The 18,969-nt window shown below is 40.4% G+C and overlaps 1 protein-coding gene across 1 annotated transcript in view; it reads right to left on the reverse strand.

The window, feature by feature from the left end:
* Positions 1-875: 875 nt before the first annotated feature.
* FRK (fyn related Src family tyrosine kinase) overlaps positions 876-18,969 on the reverse strand; it is a 34,251-nt gene continuing 16,157 nt past the window's right edge. Inside the window, exons 3-8 of the mRNA XM_033143637.1 lie at positions 17,776-17,939; positions 15,445-15,613; positions 11,004-11,162; positions 5,460-5,641; positions 2,920-3,085; positions 876-2,376 (exon numbers count right to left, since the gene is read on the reverse strand). Coding sequence (XP_032999528.1) covers positions 2,162-2,376; positions 2,920-3,085; positions 5,460-5,641; positions 11,004-11,162; positions 15,445-15,613; positions 17,776-17,939 — 1,055 coding nt within the window. The 3' untranslated portion in view covers positions 876-2,161. The remainder of the gene's footprint in view (positions 2,377-2,919; positions 3,086-5,459; positions 5,642-11,003; positions 11,163-15,444; positions 15,614-17,775; positions 17,940-18,969) is intronic.

An 18,969-nucleotide genomic window follows, 5' to 3' on the forward strand; every position in this document is an offset into this window, starting at 1 on the left:
GAGGAAGGGAAAGGAGAATGTTAGCCGCTTTGAGACTCCTTCGGGTAGTGATAAAGCGGGATATCAAATCCAAACTCTTCTTCAACATCCTGGGTCAGAGCATCACCAACACATCAGCACTGGTGACCACACACTTGAAGTGGTACACAATTTTGTCCACCTGGGCTCCACCATAACCAGCGACCTTTCCATCAATGCAGAGCTGGACAAGTGTATTGGCAAGGCAGCTACGGCAATGGCTCGCCTCTCCAAAAGGGTATGGGAGAATGTGATGCTGAAGTCCAATACCAAGGTAAAGTTCTACCAGGCTTTCATGCAGAGCACACTGCTTTATGGAAGTGAGTCATAGACAACAGACACCCACTAGGAATAATGCCTCAACACCTTCCACATGCACTGTATCAGGAAGATTTTGGGCATCACATGACAGGACAGAGTCTCAAACAAAGATGTCCTCTCCCAAGTCCACATCCCCAGCATGTTCGCATTCCTGTCTCAGCGACGTCTATGCTGGTTTGGTCATGTACATACAACAGAAGATTGCAGAATCCCCAAGGATCAGCAGGGAGCTGGCTTCAGGCATCAGGCCCATTGGCAGACCAAGTCTGTATTACAAAGATGTCTGCAAACGTTGCATGAAGGCTGGCAACATCAACCTTGTTGTGTGAGAATCCCTTGGAGTCCACTGCAGCATATGCGTACAGTATAGAAAACAATTCAGCCCAAAATAACACCCAAAGATGTAAACAATAAACAATTTAAAATTATTTTCTTTCTTTAAAAAGTAAGCACATCATACATACATACATACAGAGAGAGAGAGAGAGTGACATTTTATAGGCAACCAACCATTCTAAACAAATAGCATCTGCAGCATGACAAAACAGGTGTCACTATCAGTATTGCACTCGAGCACTACCATATTCCCATAAATACAGTCTATTTTACCCATAGCCACTGCATAAAATAGGAGCCTTGGATGAAGGGCCCAACCACTCAACATTGGTGCAAACACCAACAGATCTGTTGTATTGCCGGTGTCCACAGCAAGCCGACACAGGGATAACGTTCCATGGAGGAGATAAAAGCAAAACAAACAGTGGGTTCAATTGGACTTCTTCCGTAGTATTTCAATGCACTGCTTGGAAGAAATGCAAAAATGAATGAATGAATGAAGCCCTAAAACGAATAAAGGATCTGCTGCAGTGGGATATGCTGGGTTCACATGTATTACTAAAGCGATTCACAGGAAAACATACATTTATGATATCTGGCTCATCAACGAACCGTAACACAGACCTTCTTTCAAGAATCACTTTATTTCTGACAAATGTTTATATTTTCTATGTAGCCTACTATCAGTTTTCCCCCCTCTCAAGCGAATATACATTTATTCCATGTACAACAAAGACGCTCAAGGCAACATTACCAAAATTGTAGCCACAGGATGTTCAGAGGAGAAAAAAGAAAACATCTTGATGCACAGGTCCTGCTGTGCATAACAGCAATCACATTCCTTCATAATCACTGATTGATGGGATTTAGCAGATAAGCAGTGGAATCTGAAGAGTAACAAATAAATTCTATACATAAAAAGTAGTGTTTTATTGCCTATTGTGCAGAAGCTATCTGTTTATGATTTGTGTTGTTGCTGCTTTTTGCCATCTCCTGTTAAATAATAAATAGAAGAGAAACTTCATTGTACAGCAAAAAGTTATTTTAAGAAATCCTGTCTTTCAGTTTGCTTAATCTATTAAGACAAACTGATGGCATCAAGATCTTGGCGTATTGTCACAGGTTTTAATAAGAACTCATTCATTACTATTCATCACTATTTTAACCTCTCCATTCATCTGCTTTGAGGTTAGAATGCTCCCAATGTTACTTCGGAAAAGCTGCAGAGAGATAGCAGCTTTACATACTGTAGCTTGGTGGCTTGGCAGCCTAACAACTGAATTGCTTTCCTTGGCAATGGAAGAAACAGACTGTGGGGGTGTTAGGTGTATATATTGCACACACCTTGGTCCATTGTGTGTCTGTATGTATGAATATATGTTCTACAATGTGACATTATAATGTAGAAGGAACATATTTGCTAATGGAACACAGTTGGGAGGGGGTGTCATCCTCACTTAAATGACCAGCAGCAAGATTGTGTCATTCATTTTATGAAAGCACTTGCATCTGCATAGGATGTAGAATCCATGTCATAATAATCTTCCAGTTTCCAATGCAACGTTTCAAAGGTGGGTCGTTCTTTGGGCTCAACATTCCAGCATTGTAGCATGATATTATACAGCTCTTGAGGACAGTTTTCTGGTTGAGGGATTCTGTACCCTTGATCCAGTCTCTGGAGTACTTGAACACCCGTCAAACCTAAAATAGAGTGGTTTTCAAAAAACAAACAAAAAACTAAAGCATGTAAAGTGATAATTCACACAGATATTTCTCTGTGTTGATTCTACAAACACTTTCGATCTATAATGCATTTTCTTATAGGTTGTTCAGTCGTTCAGTCGTGTCCAACTCTTCGTGACCCCATGGACCACAGCACGCCAGGCACGCCTATCCTTCACTGCCTTCCGCAGTTTGGCCAAACTCATTCTTATAGAAGCCTCCACTTAATTCTTTTTAATCTCTGTGTGGATCTTCCTTCCTTCCTTCCTTCCTTCCTTCCTTCCTTCCTTCCTTCCTTCCTTCCTTCCTAACAGATTACCGGTAGCCTAGGTGCACAGTCAGTTGGGTAGGAAATCACAGAAAACTGAATTGGTTCCAGCTAAGCAAAATCTTGGAAGACTGGATCCTTCAGATCAATATAGTTGGGGGGGGGGGGAGAGAGAGAGAGAGAGAGAGAGAGAGACTAGCAAGACCCACCAAGGAAATGGCTTTGCAATTACTACTTTTGAACAAAGCACTCACCTGAATAAGGCATCTTTCCATATGTGGTTATTTCAAACAGGAGTATTCCAAATGACCAGACATCAGATTTGATGCTAAACTTATTGGAACGGATTGCTTCAGGAGCAGTCCATTTCACAGGCAGCTTTGTTTCATGTTTGGCTTCATACACATTTTCATTTTCTAGCTATCATATGCACACACACAAAAACACAATGTCAGAATATAAACAGTGAATTTATAGGATTACCGGTAGATGGTTTCAACAGCTGCCTGTGTAGCAGGTATTTTTTTTACCGGGGGGAAGGAATGTTTGTTTCTATAAACATTTTGTTTTGCATAGAAGACAAGGGAGCTTGAAATTTGAAATGGATTGAAACACATCCTTCAATTTCCTAATGAAAAGAAATCCTTCAATTTCTTTATGCCTCTCTGTGATGCCTAAAAACTACAATTGAAGAACTTGCCCTAAAAGAAATCACCACTGCTGGTGAAAGGAGTAAGTCTAACTGTACAGTTCCTCAGGAAAGGACACAGGGAAATGGGAAGGGGTTGGAAGCAATCAAAACTGCACAAGAATGTGGGAGAAGGAATAGGCCTACTGGGGCAAAAATTGCAATATTTCGCAGCCATACAGTGGTTTAAGTTCTAGGAACAGCCAAAAAAATGGGGGATTAAAAATATGCATGGATGGAGCTGTGCCCATCACATGGAAGATGGAAAAGATCTTCAATATAGAAAATAGAAATGAATGGTAGGATGGAGAATCTGGCAAACTGCTGTATATGCTATAGGATAGGGGGATTAGGCCCATGACTGGCACTTCTTGAGGTTAAGTGAGGATGGTCATGGTGACAGTAAAAGCTTTTTTTGGTCTTGTCTGCAATTTATATTTTAAAAAAACCTGTTGCTTGGGTTCTAGACTTTGAATGGGGGGGGAGTAGCCAGCTGTATGCAGGGGGAGGGGATGGATAACATTCTTTATATGAACTTCAATAACAATAACAATAATAATAATAATAATAATAACTATTAATATTATTTTATTTATACCCCACCCATCTGGCTAGGTTTCCTCAGATACTCTGGGGAAGTTAACTTATCTTAGGATTCAAGCTGGAGCAACAGACTTCCATGGACACTATGATTTCCATCCCCCCTCCTGTCCCATCCAGCTACCTGCGCACTTTCAAAACCAATTCCAGAAGGTGATGGGGAGTCCCCACTGTGGAACCATGCATGAAAAGTATTGGATACAACCCAATAAATAGCATTTTCCTTGTTTTAAAAAGCTGTTGTCTCTTTTTTAGGGCTCCATGGAGAGTACAGGTTATAAACCTCATATTAATTATAGCAAAATTGTTCATTCATTGTTAACCATGATGTCAAAAATCAATGGGATTTTAAAGATGTGCCTTGCCAGCCAGAGCTAGGGAGACAGAATTTTTCATTCATTCATTCATTCCTAGGCCTTGTTTTGCCAAGCGTACATGCAATATTGAAACGCCCGTCATTAATTGGGGCCTACCACTGAGAATCCTGAATTTGGCAAAGACAGCAGCACAAGTCTCCCGCTGGCACCAGAGGCACAGGACTCATGTCTGGCCTTCCGTGAGAAGACAAGGCGACAGCGAGAGCTAATGCATTCAGGAACCTTTGTTTTGTGATTAATTGCTGGCACCAAAGGACCATTGACTTTGATAATCATCACTTAAACAGTTCCAGGACTAAAAATACAGACTGTGAGAGATTTAAATTAATATATTGGTGGCACCAATTAATTTAGTCAAAGTAAGCTGACAGGCATAAGAGAATAAATAGAGAATTGTTTATTTGTAATTGAGGTTTTCAGGGGTTAGTCTGTTTCCTTCCTGAGACCTGTTTTCTAAGACTTTTATTGCTTGAGACTTGGGAAAGATTTAAATTAATATATTGGTTCAGAGTGGCACCAATTAATTTAGGCAAAGTAAGCTGACAGCATTGGAGAATAAATAGAGAACTGTTTACTTGTAATTGAGGTTTTCAGAGGTTAGTCTGTTTCCTTCCTGAGACCCATTTTCTAAGACTTTTATTGCTTGAGAGTTGGGAGCACATTAGGATGCTTCTCAATTTTTAAATGAAGACTGCAGGTGCTGCTGCAAACAGCATGTCTTTATTTCATTTCCTTGATCTCCAGGAACTTTTTTTAAAAAAAAAAAACACAGAGCAAAGGAAGAGTATACTTATCCCCAGATTTAAAAAAAAAGAAAAGAACTCCCATGTTACTGTTATTTATCGTTTCATTCACAGGCTACTCTTCATTAAAAAAAAATATCACAGAGTGATTCACAGGTAATAATATAAGATATACAGTGACAAACAAATAATATAAAACAACACACACACACCCCAAAAACTATCGCTTAAACACAAAACAACATTAAGATAATACATTCAAATAGACCATTCAACAAATCAGGGGTTCTCAAAGATCTAGTTCAAATTAACAGCATCATGACTAACCATTAAGCAGGATAAAGAAGTGTGACTGAAGTAAATTGTGAAATTGTACTACAGCCTACCTTGAAAACTCGTGCAAGTCCAAAATCTGCCACTTTGTAAACATTGTGATCACCAACAAGGACATTTCTGGCTGCCAAGTCACGGTGAATGTAGTTCTGAGATTCAAGATAAGCCATTCCTGAGGCAACCTGAGCAGCCATGTCCACCTGTTGTGGCAAATGGATCCTGGCTCCTGCATCATCTGTGAATAAATTGTAAACTGATTGTGCATGTACATATGTATATACAAGTTATGTATATACAAGGCCTGAGACAGCTAGTCAGCAAGGATGACAATGTGATTTCGGAAAACAAAGTCAAGGATTGTATTAGTGCTCCTTTGAAAAGTTTTTCGACATTTCCCCCCATTCTCCATCAAATACAGAGAAAAGAGTTGCATTCTAAAATTAGGAGATAGAAGATGACAGTGAAGTTCTCATGGATGTGATGCTGGGCTTTTATTGTATTTACCCTACTTTTGTTTTAGATTTAATATGTATATTGCACTTTTCTATTGCAATTACAATGCAGCAATATATAATATTGACTATACAAAATGAAAAATTTCATATGGAATATAATAACACCAGGAGCAAGTATATTCCACCTGCTGTTCCTCATGCCATCCTCAATGAATCATAGGCTCCAGGACTCTGACCCAGACCCACCCCCCACACCTGGTATGTGTCCATAGGAAGCCACTCAAGGCTCTAGCCCCACACATTTAGAGTCTCCCTTGCCACATCTGTCAATCAAAGAAAAAAATCATTCCCTAGAATGCCAATTTTCTATCATTTCTCTCTGGCAGGCACAAGTAGCACATTGCAAGACCAAATGAGGAAACTGACAACCTTAACATCGCTTGTGGAAACAAAATAAAATAAAAAATTCCTTCCCGTAGCACCTTAGAGACCAACTAAGTTTGTTCCGGATCACCTCATTTGTCTCCTGAGAAATCTCTATGTGGGACAAGAAGCTACAGTTAGAACTGGATATGGAACAACTGATTGGTTCAAAATTGGGAAAGGAGTACGACAAGGCTGTATATTGTCTCCCTGCTTATTTAACTTATATGCAGAATTCATCATGCGAAAGGCTGGACTTGATGAATCCCAAACCGGAATTAAGATTGCCAGAAAAAATATCAACAACCTCAGATATGCTGATGATACTACCCTGGTGGCAGAAAGTGAGGAGGAATTAAAGAACCTTTTAATGAGGGTGAAAGAGGAGAGCGCTAAATATGGTCTGAAGCTCAACATCAAAAAAACTAAGATCATGGCCACTGGTCCCATCACCTCCTGGCAAATAGAAGGGGAAGAAATGGAGGCAGTGAGAGATTTCACTTTCTTGGGTTCCATGATCACTGCAGATTGTGACAGCAGTCACGAAATTAGAAGACACCTGCTTCTTGGGAGAAAAGCAATGACAAACCTAGACAGCATCTTAAAAAGCAAGACATCACCTTGCCAACAAGGTCCGTATAGTTAAAGCTATGTTTTCCCAGTAGTAATGTATGGAAGTGAGAGCTGGACCATAAAGAAGGCTGATGCTTTTGAATTATGGTGCTGGAGGAGACTCTTGAGAGTCCCATGGACTGCAAGAAGATCAAACCTATCCATTCTCAAAGAAATCAGCCCTGAGTGCTCACTAGAAGGACAGATCCTGAAGTTGAGGCTCCAGTACTTTGGCCACCTCATGAGAAGAGAAGACTCCCTAGAAAAGGACCCTGACGTTGGGAAAGATGGAGGGCACAAGGAGAAGGGGACGACAGAGGATGAGATGTTGGACAGTGTTCTCGAAGCTACTAACATGAGTTTGGCCAAACTGCGAGAGGCAGTGAAGGATAGGCGTGCCTGGCGTGCTCTGGTCCATGGGGTCACGAAGAGTCGGACACGACTGAACTGAACAACAACAAAGTTTGTTCTTGGTATGAGCTTTCGTGTGCATGCACACTTCTTCAGATACCAAAAAGTGGTCTGTGGAAACTGCAAGCCTTGTCCCAATGAAATAAATAACACTTGCATCTGAATAAGCATGGATAGGACTGTGCTGCTCAACAACTGTTAAGATTTATCTTCAAGTGTAGCTGAAATATTACAACCACTGTATTATGTAAGGCAAGGTCTCCATAGTGAACAGAAACCTGCATAGGCTCTCCTTGACAACCATTACCTAATTGAGAGTATTTGTCCTATTGTAACAAGAATCTGAAATATCCATCATTGTGTCTTTCTTATGGCAATTTTATTTCACCTTGAAATGCAGCTTACGATTTGCTATACATTCTGCACACTGCAGAAGTAACTTTTCCTCTGTAGCTTTTCCATCAATAACTGTTTGCACATCCACAAAGTAGTGATGTTTCATGTATTTACTTTCTGCCCAGCCTATAGATCTCCTGAGAAAATTGTCTGCTACGTAGCATTGCTTATGTGATTTAAAGGTTTAGGCTTTTAAATGGACTCTCAGGATGAAAGTCGTATAATGGGATGGCATTTTAGCAGGGCTGTATTTTACTTCCATCATCACATGGATCCACATGTGGAGACTTAAATGAAAAGTTCATCTTCGTGAGAAAATACTTTGTCTGGAAATTCTTGAGTTTCTTCAGTATACATGGGACAAAATTGGAATGGGGGCAATGGAATACAATTGCCACACAGATTCAAAAAGTCTCACCTCTGGTTCAAGTTGGTCCCAGAAATTTTGGTCTGGCTTGAAATGCTGCAAGCCCTGTTCCCACTTGCTAGCTTTCCTCTCTGGCTAGTTATGTCTACCTACCCAAGCAAACACACACACACACACACACACACACACACACACACACACACCGGTTACTTGCACAAAGAAAAGGACTCAGCGTGCATGAAACTATGCTTCTGGCCATTTGCAGAAGTATAATTTCTTGCCAACCATTATAGTACAGTACTTGAATCAGAACTAGGTCCCAAGGAGCATAAAATGTGAAGGTTTTTATCTGCTTCTCAGCTCAGTTCAGAAGGCACAGAAAGCTGCAAATGCTACTAGCATGTCTAGGAGCATCATTACTAGTTAAGGAAATGTCCCCCAAGCCCTCTCCTTTGTCCTTGTGGCTACCCCTGAATTTTAGAGAACTAGGCTTCTAAAATGCTTTCAGGGCCTCCATAAACTCAGAAGGCTTTCCACTTCGCGCAGTCACCCTCTATGTGTTGGTGGGCAATGGAAACAATTGTGTGTGTGTGTGTGTGTGTGTGTGTGTGTGTGTGTGTGTGTTTTGGGGGGGGAATAGAGCTTGGACACTCATCTCTGCTGCCACCCCATGCATTTTCTCTACACATGAAATTTAAGTCTTAAAGGGTAATGTTTTATAGAGACTACTATTTATGTCTAATCTAAATTCTGAAAGAACAGCGTCAGAACTGCTCCTGAGCATGTCTACTCACGGGCTCTTTGCCTTTGTTTTTAGCTTTTGTTTGTACAATGACTCTCCTGTAATTTTCAAGGCAACCACACGTCTCTGTTCTTATGAAGACAATACACCTCTCTGACAGGACAGACAAGCGTAGAAGACCTTGATATCTAAAATATGAGCTGACAAGGCCCAAGCATGCTTAAAAGTTACATGCTTTGATTTGGAAGCCTTCCTTCCTAATCACAGGTGTGTAGGGGCTAGTTATGCTATCTCGGTGACAAGGAAAGAACACGCCGTAATACAGATACTTTCACAGCACTGTTTGACAAACAGTTCAAACAATATGACTCACAAGGGTGCACCATCCAAAACCTTTTAAACACAGCATGAAGAAAAGCCTTCACTCTCATCACCTCTTTCCATGTGATGACTCTTTCCATGTGATGAAAGCAACTTTTTTCCACAAATGCATGCTCAAGTGATAGGCAGAAGTATCGTGCAGGCAGTGATGTGAGAACTGGACTCAAGACCAGGAAGATCTGGGTTCAAATCCCTGCTTAGAATTTCTTCATCTAAACTACCTTAGGGGTGTTGTGCGGGATAGAATATATATAAACAGAAATACAGAAATGTAGATAAGAAATAAAATGAAAAGTCCAAATCGGTTATTACACTTCCCTTTGAAAACTACCCCACATATCATTTCCTGTTAATCTATTTTAAATCTGCTACATGTTAAGGAACAGTAGTCAGTCAACCAGTACTTAAACCTGTATGCATTTTACAGACCATCTGTGATGGGATAGCCATGTACCAGAAAGAAAAAGCAAACTAGGTGCAGTATCACCCTTACAACACATTCCAGCAATCTCAGTGAAGTTATGCTGCTTGCAAAAGAAATAAGAACAGTTCTTGCTTGCAAAGGTAAGCTTTGAGGATGTAGAGCTCCAGCGCCATTCGGCAGTGTAGTTTGGGCTCATGTTGCAGTGTAGTTTGGGCTCATGTCTTCTTCCCCTTCCCTGGTTCATTTTGTTTACCTATTATGCCTGCATATTTTACAATGTCCATTTTTTGTCAGTTTTCCAATTTTACATCATTCAGTTAGTTATTAAACTGTTGAATCTATCTTAATGCTACCAGCGTTTTCAAATGTGTAGTTATTTTCCATATATTCAGCAAAAAAAATCCATTGCTCTTTAAATAGGTCTTTTTCTTGCTCTCTTAGTCTTAGTTAAACCTGCTCGTTCTGCATATTCTACCAGCTTAAGTTGCCAGCCTTACTCGGGACCTCTCTCACTTTCCATTTTTGGGCTAACAGAACATAAACCGCCATTGTTCCATACATAAATAGGGTTCTCTGACACTTGGGAACTTCTGACTGCACCATTCCTAACAAAAATGCTTCCAGTCTTTTTGGGAAGGTTGTTTTAAACATTTTTTCCATCTCTTATAAATCATTTCCCAGTATACTTTAAAATAATAATAATTTATACCCTGCCCATCTGGCTGGGTTTCTCCAGCCACTCTGGGCAGCTTCCAACAAAATATTAAAATACAATAGTCCTCAGATATTAAAAGCTTCCCTAAACAGGGCTGCCTTCAGATGTCTTCTAAAAGTCTGGTAGTTGTTTTTTCCTTTGACATCTGGTGGGAGGGTGTTCCATAGGGCAGGGGCCACCACCAAGAAGGCCCTCTGCCTGGTTCCCTGTAACCTCACTTCTCACAGTGAGGGAACTGCCAGAAGGCCCTCGGAGCTGGACCTCAGTGTCTGGGCTGAATAATGGGGGTGGAGCTGCTCCTTCAGGTATATTGGACCGAGGCCGTAATCTTTTCACATGCCCAACACATATGAAAAAACGTTCCCGCCAAAAAGGGATGGATGGGTAAGAGAAAGGGACAATTTGATTTGTTCCAAATGTTTTGAAATAAAACTTCTGTTATTGTTTCAAATGTAAGAACTGTGAAGAAGAAAAAATTAAATTTAAAAATGTAAATAGTCTACCTAAACATAGAAAAAGACCAACTGGCCTTTTTGTGAATTCCCCACCAATCTCTACAGCCAGTCAGAGTTTATTGAGCTGCTCATCTCTTTTTCCTCTCTTTTTTATTAGCGCATTTGCTATACTACAAGCAGTACACAGTATTGCTAAATGAAATGTTTCCTACTCACTCTGGAGGTATTCTAGCAGACTTCCATGTCTCATCAGTTCTGTAATAATATAAATTGGATCCTCTAAAGTGCAAACAGCATAGAGCTGTATGAGCTTTGGGTGTCTCAGATTCTTCATTATCTGTGCTTCCCTGAGGAAGTCTTTTGGATCCATTGAACCTGAAATGAGAACAGCAACAAAAGAAAATTAGCCCCTGTTATTAAGGGCCATCCTTGTCTGCCCCGCAGTCTTGTGTAAATGACGAGCGCTGCTGCCTTTCGCTTTGCAAAGTACAATGTACATCAGTGCAAATTCAAGTAAGGAATTCATGCAAGTGAAATAACAAAGGAGAACACAGGTTTTTGTAATTTTCTCGGGGTTTAATACAAAAATAATAACTCTAATAACTGTAGATCGGGGCTTTTTGCCCATCATAAAAGCTATTGGTCATTTTATGACTAAAATGGTAGTCACAATGTTTTATTGGTTTAACTGCTGCTCCCGGATACTAGAAATGTAACCATGATTAGAAACAGTGCAATAATATCCTACATCTTAAGTTGCCTGCATCGGATCAATCCCTCTAGGTACAAACCCAAGCAATAATGATTCACTTCTTCCAAGCTACATTGTTGAAGATCATTATATCTTGGAATAGAGCATGTTTATTACTTAGAATTATTGACCTTATCAGCAAAGGGGCAAAACACGAGGTTCTGATGCACCTATCATGCCGTAAACTTGCCAGACAGAGTTAAGACTTGAAAAGGACTTATAAAAGTAGTGCAGATATAGATGGGGAAATGCAATACTATACAAAACTCAATGCTAGCAGTCAAAAGGAAATAAAAGTGCCAATAATGCAATGCCTTTATGCAAATTTATGGTGCAGCCACACTCAGAAAACTGTACACTTCTTGTCCCCACCCCTCAGAAAGAATATTGTAAAGCAGAAAAAGGCAACCAAAATGATCAGGGAGCTAGAAAAATGCCATTATGGGGAAAGGTTGTAACATTTGGGGCTTTACAGCTCAGTAGGAATAGGTGAATAAATGATGGGAAAGTGTGGAGAAGGTTGGTAGGGAGAAATTGTTTCCTCCCTTCTGCATCATACTAGAACTTGGGATCAACCAATGTCAGGGAACTGTCCCTGGTACAGCGCGAGGTGGTGGAAGGGCTCTCAGGATGCTACAGAGAGCCCCGGCCCCACCTGACCAGCAGCACCTCCTCTGGCAGCGGAGGGAGCAGCGAGGCTTCCAGCTGGGAGGGGCATGGGTCTCAAGGGATGGAGGGTCGAGGCTCTGAGGGTGCCAGAGAGACACTGCATTCCCCTAGCTAGCCCAAGGGGCGATGAAGGAGGCACACAATTTGCGTCGCCCCAAAGGCATCAAGGGGTGAAACAAAAGGATGGAAGGCAGGGTTTTCATATACAGAAACTCTTTTGTTGGGGTCAGAACCGGAAGGGGCTATTCCCGGATTCTGCCAACGCTTGATACAGACATGAACTTGTTAGCTCTGCACTGTACACAGTATTCACAATAAAACTCTTAAAAGAAAACTCAAGAGTTTGCCAGCTTACTCATGAGCAACTAACCAAGGACCTTACAACCAATAAAGGTGAATAGAGAACAAAGAAAAGGAATTAGTTCTTCACACAGCACAGTTAATTAAATTGGGAAATTAGCTACACAACACAGTGAGCACCACTCACTTGGACACCTTTAAAGGGGGATTAAACAGATAAGATATTCATGGCAACTAGTTCTGATGGCACCATTGGATCCAGTGTCAGAGGCAACATAGTACTGTACCACTAAATACCTGTTCCTGGGTAACACAAGAAGGAGAGTGTTGTTCTGGTCATGTCTCTAGCTAAATATCCATTGGACAGTCAGTATGGAATGTAGCCTGCTCTCGCAAGGCATTATTTTGTGTGAAACCCACCCACCCCTTTCTTACAAGAGCTTCTGGAAAATTAAAGGGCTTCTGGAAAATATTCAACAGCAATTGAATCCAGCAGCGGAGCTGGTGCCAACGTACATATAAATAGCTGTTACAACATGATGGGTGAACCTGTCTTACAAGTGCATCTGGCAGCATTTTTGGGGGGTGGGGGGTGGGGGTGGGGAATACAAACCCAACATGGATGTATTAATAAAATATCTGAATGCTTCACGGGACTGCATTGCTTTTATGAAGATTGCTGCCAGTTTAATTAGGAATCTTGTGCCTCTCTCTGCGAGGTTAATTGAAGCCCTTTCTAAAATGTAGAGGCTGCAGACTAATCATTTAGACTTTTAATCCAGCATTTGCAGGATCAAAGATCAATTTTTAACCAATCTTTGGTATGGAGGATGGTTTGGAGTAAATGCAGTTTTATCTTATGAAACTCTTTTAATTGTGCAGCATTGCAACCATCAGTGTTCCTAGAAATAATGTCCCTATGCTATCTTTTATTAAATGGATAGATTGTTTCCTCCCCTACTTCACAATAAATATTTTATTATTACACTTCTATAATAGACCAACACTGTGTACAATAAAGGGCATATATTTCAACAAGTCTTTGACAGGTGCCTTTCCAATCATCTGCCAACATGAAAATAAATTTTAAAAAAATATTTATGATAAGTTGTAAATAAAGTGTTCTAAGTGCTTTAAAGACATGAATTAAAACAAATAGATGTTTTTCCCAGGCCTGTTAATACAATCAATTTTTAAAAGACAACACATGATATACACGGTTTGAACAAATACATCTGATATTACTTTCAAATCCCCCATGTACCATATATTGCCAGGAGAATTTAAGTAAATCTTGCCAGTGATTTTTTTTCAAAGGACAGTGGCTATTTGCTTTTCTCTTTAATAAAAACTAAAGTGAAATCCTGTGGCCACTAGCTTCAGTTGCACCATCGCTCTGCCCAAAATGTCATGTCACTAATCACATTTTAGCACTGCAAATAGATCTAAGAGAATTTATGATTGAGAGGAATTGGAAACTATAATGGACTCCATACAGCCAGATACCCCTCTCCACTTACCATTCAGGCAAACAAGAAGGGTTATCAGAGTTCAATGACACATTCCAGCATAAGCAATTCTGGAGGGTGCAAAAGCTGTATCAGCTAAGGGTTTGGCTTGAAGAGAGTGGTTTGGGGAGAGTTGTGGGGGGCACACTGAGAAGTCCACAAGCTTGATATTTCCCACCCCTGCTCTAGGCCAATATAATGATGATGTTGCAGCTATGTGTTGATTGGTTCCTTATTTGCATGGGGAACAACATCAGTGAACAATGACATGATTGGTGGGTGGAGTGTTTAGGGATGCCACTAGAAATGGCTACATTAGCATTTGTTTCTCCATTTTCACCTTTTTGGGAATATCTTTTATTAGGTTTTCGAGAATATGTAAATACATAAGCAGAAGATGTCTGTTGAATAGGGAATGCAGATACAATTGAACAACACTATTATACTGTATTCCTAAAAGCATTATCTGTTGACATTGATGCTGTGTAAGTGCAAATGATCACAGCTGCCTTAGTATTAGTCCTAGTAAACGCCACATGGTGTTTGCAAGCTTCTCTCATTTATCCTTATGTGTGGTGTATTGTTACTTCATAACTGGGAAAGTGGCTTGCTTTAGGCTATTCATTCAGTGCATGGCTAAATAACTGGCAAAACTGAAAATTGTGACAAATGGAGCAACTAGATTCTCCAAACGTATGATCATCAAATAGGTGAGAAGCCCTGAAAAGAGCCCAAATGAGCCCTCGCCCCACCAGGTTCAGAGGAATCCCCTAACCTTGATCCAAAAAAGGGTTGCAGTGGGTATTTTTCCAAACATCATATTGCATCACAAGCTTTCACTCCCCTAAGTTTAAAAAGGCACTCACAACATAGGGCGAGAAGGAAAAATTGTTGCTTGGATAGAGAACTGAAAAAGCCCCTCTGGGTTTGCAAAAACTCTTGCACATATCTAAGAAGGCACTCCAGACTGATATCCTTGTACATAAGAGCTTTTAAAAGAATGGAGGAAATAGACTGATGGAAATTAATCTTAACAGTAAATAGCTGCGGTTCTGGGTGCATTTTCAATAACATAAAGAAAAAGAACCATCATATGCTTTAAAATAATATCTGCCATGAGCAGAAGATTGAACCAGTTTTATTTTCATCATCTACTCCGACAGTGAATCTATTTGTCCTTAGTTCTTGATTGTGTAAGATCTTTTGCACCAAAAACAAAATAAAAATTGCTAGCAGAATAATCGAATTCAATGCTTCAATGAGCAGGAAATGCAGTATACACAATGAAGGCTACAAATAGCATTTTCAGTTTGTTTGTCAGTGCTCTCAACCATCCATACACTGAAGTAAATCTTGCTGAAATAACGACTATATTTAGATTTTATGCAGATTTTGATGGTGAAATAGTCAGAGATGTTCTTCGACATACCTGGTTTCAGCGTCTTAATTGCCACCGGTGTGGTATTGTTCCATAAGCCTTCCCAAACCTCGCCAAACTGGCCAGATCCTAGTCTCTTTAAGAGCTGTAGAGAATTTCGGTCTATCTCCCACTGATCCACAGTTTGGTATGACAAATCGTAAGTTGCTGGAACTTCTGTCTGCATAGGATTAAAAAGGCACACATAAATTATGTGCTTTTCTTTTAAAAAAAAAAAAACCAAAACAACTGTATCTATCCAAGTATACTGATTTCAGAGAGTGTGTGCTAAACAGAATGTGGGGGCAGTAAACCAAAGAGAACTTCCCACAAGCAGCCAGGTGCCTCTTTATGTGGCACTTTCTCCCATAAAAACAGGAAGGTCCGGTCTTAATGATGAAGCGGAGGGAAACCATTGCTTTGGACAGCAGATCCTAAAGGCCAGAGCTACTTCCTTGCTGTCAATCTCCATTTTCTATGTTATTTTTATTTATTTTTTAAAACGGAAGCATCATTTCGACACATCAGTTTCAAAGACATCAAGAGCTGGTACCTCTTCCTGGTCCCACAATGGTCCCCTGCAGTGTGAACTGGCAGAAACAGGCAGTGACGGGTGGACTGTCCCTGTTTACTGCTGGGTTCTTCACATTACCACAGAAGCCACGGCACCATCCCTTCTTCCTACACTGGCTATACGCCAGTACTGATTCATTTTCTGAGGATTTATGTTATCATAGGGAGTGGCAGAGACCTGCACACTCTGGGAGCTTTTTACATTTTATGTTGACAGGAAAGGGTAGGATCCATTCTGCTGTGTCTCCCACTCCCCTGATATAATGTATGGACCCAAATGCACAGCCGTCCCATCAAAAATAAAAAGGTCAACTTGTGTAGTAGAATCAATACAGTCCATAGAAATCAAAACAAAATAAAATAAAAGATTCCTTCCAGTAGCACCTTAGAGATCAACTAAGTTTGTTCTTGGTATGAGCTTTTGTGTGCATGCACACTTCTTCAGATAGAAATCAAGGGGTAGTTGCCCAAGTTACAGTTACAAGACCGTTATTCAAAACAAAATAGAAAATTCTTTCCAGTAGCACCTTAGAGACCAACTGAGTTTGTTCTTGGTATGAGCTTTCGTGTGCATGCACACTTCTTCAGATACACTGAAACAGAAGTCACCAGATCCTTAAATATAGTGAGGGAGGGGACCGTTATTATTACTTAACACTGTTTGAAAATTAACATTATTTGAAAATGTTTATTTCGCTTACATGCAATCTGTACTGCTTTCAGGAGATAGGACCTTTTTTCAAGGATAATCAAAAGCTGTGCAATCATAGGCAACACTGTTGTATGTTCCATCTTTGTTTGACTTATTTCTTTACTTTTAAAAAATAGATTTTCATTCCACTTTTTAGAAGGATCTCCTCACAAAGCAGCAAGCAGAGCATAGAGCAACGATGCAAAGCGCAATTTTAAACTTTCAGTTATAAAACAGCCCCATACCTTAACATTTGCCAACACACAAAAGCTACAGTCTGCTCAGCACAGCTGTGAGACACAGTATAAACAGCATAAAACAACATTGCCACATTAGCAGCCCACTTAAAACTGCTCCATAACAGTGGCAGAGAACAGATGTCCTTCAGATGCTGCTGGAAAATCTGGTGGGTGGAGAGAGGCTTGCATGATCTCACTTGGAAGCCAATTCACAGTTGTGGGGCCACTGCCAAGGAAGCCCTTTCCCCCATACCCACCAAATTGATGCCTCTCATAGATGGGCACATAGCAGGGTCTCTGATGTGAATCAGTTGTGTGTGTTTTTGTCTCAGTGGGATTTGCTTTTGGTTGTGGTCTCTTTAACTTTGTAGACAGATTGGAATGGGTTCAGGGGAGGACAATGGAGATACTTCTTTTAGAATCTGAAAGATTCTTATATCCCTAGATTAGGAAGAGAGAGAGAAAACCAGGCAAGCTTTTAGATTAGAATAACGAAATGTTGCCTGTAGGAATCTGATGGGGTTCTGAGTTCTTGCATTTCATTCAGTACTTATAGACAGCTAGAGTTATGAGGGTGGTGATTCCATCTCAATATGGATTTATACTGTGACTTCATAAATAGCATGTTGGCATGTTCTCCCCCAGGCAACACAATTACTTCTCAAACATTGCATGGCTCTCTTGTTTTCATTATCATTGATATGCTATCCCATATCACGGTGCAGTTATGTATGATTTCCTAAACTATGATCATGGCTGGAAGGAGGGTTAAGTGCTTATCAATTCAATCACCAAAAGTTCACTCCTTTATGAAAGGAAAATGTCCTGAATTAGCTCTACCTTTACACATGGCCTCCCAAGCTTTACGCACAGCCCGTCGCTGGAACGACTGTAGTATCTGACAAAAGCATTCAAGGTTGGGAAAGTTTTCCTTTTCGTCACAAAAAAGCCACCATTGTCCAGACGTCGGATTCGGTAGTGCTTCACAACCTTCCCATCCCGTACTAGAAAAATAAAAATGAAGGAACAGAGGAAAAACTGCCTTATTCCAAGTCAGGATGTTGAGCCATTTACAGTGGTACTTCGGGTTACAAACACCTCAGGTTACAAACTCCACTAACCTGGAAGAGTTATCTCAAGTTGAGAACTTTGCCCCAGAATGAGAACGGAAATCGAGTGCCGGCGCACAGTGGCAACAAGAGGCCCCATTAGCGAAAGCACTAAGAACAGTTTCAGGTTATGAATGGAAAGTTAAGAACAGTTTCAGGTTAAGAACGGACCTCCGGAAAGAATTAAGTTCGTAACTAGAGGTACCACTGTAGTTCAGTGTTGTTCATTCCAACTGGCAGGTGCTCTCCAGCATCCAGGCAGGGAACATTTCCCAGCTCTACCCACAGGTGCCAGAGATGGAACCTGAAGTCTTCTGCAAGCAAAGCAGATCCCCTTCCACTGAACTACGACCCTTCCCTTAAGGAAGGCATTGTGAATTGCCTCAGACTTGCATAAAAACAACACACATCATAATATAATATAGTCAAGTATCCAGCCAGGAAACTTTCCTCCTAAATGAGTCTCCAGTGACCCAGTCTTATGAGCTTATGCCCTGAATGGCGTATTATGTAATGACAGGGGAATAATAATAATAATAATAATAATAATTTAAAAACACATATATTTCTAGTGGATGCAACTGGGAACCCCCAGCCAAAGTTAAACTCTGTTTTAAAGCTTTGTTTTCCCTCTGCCAGGCATGGGCTTCCTCAGCTAGAAATAGCCATGCTCTTGAATGAAGCTTGAAATAAGGATAACTCACCCCAGAATAAAATTACATTGACTTCTTATAATTTTGCTTGCTCGGTAAGACCTTTATATCCCTATTTATTTACCATCATGTATTAATTGCATATGGTACCATATGGTGCCTAATAAAACGGTACAAAATTATTTTATATGCATACTAATCTCGGAGACACGCATGTGCGTATTCTTGTCTGATAAGGAAAATGTCATGATTCTGTCATTAGATAGATAGAT

This window comes from Lacerta agilis, chromosome 3, assembly GCF_009819535.1.
Source record: "Lacerta agilis isolate rLacAgi1 chromosome 3, rLacAgi1.pri, whole genome shotgun sequence".
NCBI lineage: Eukaryota > Metazoa > Chordata > Lepidosauria > Squamata > Lacertidae > Lacerta > Lacerta agilis.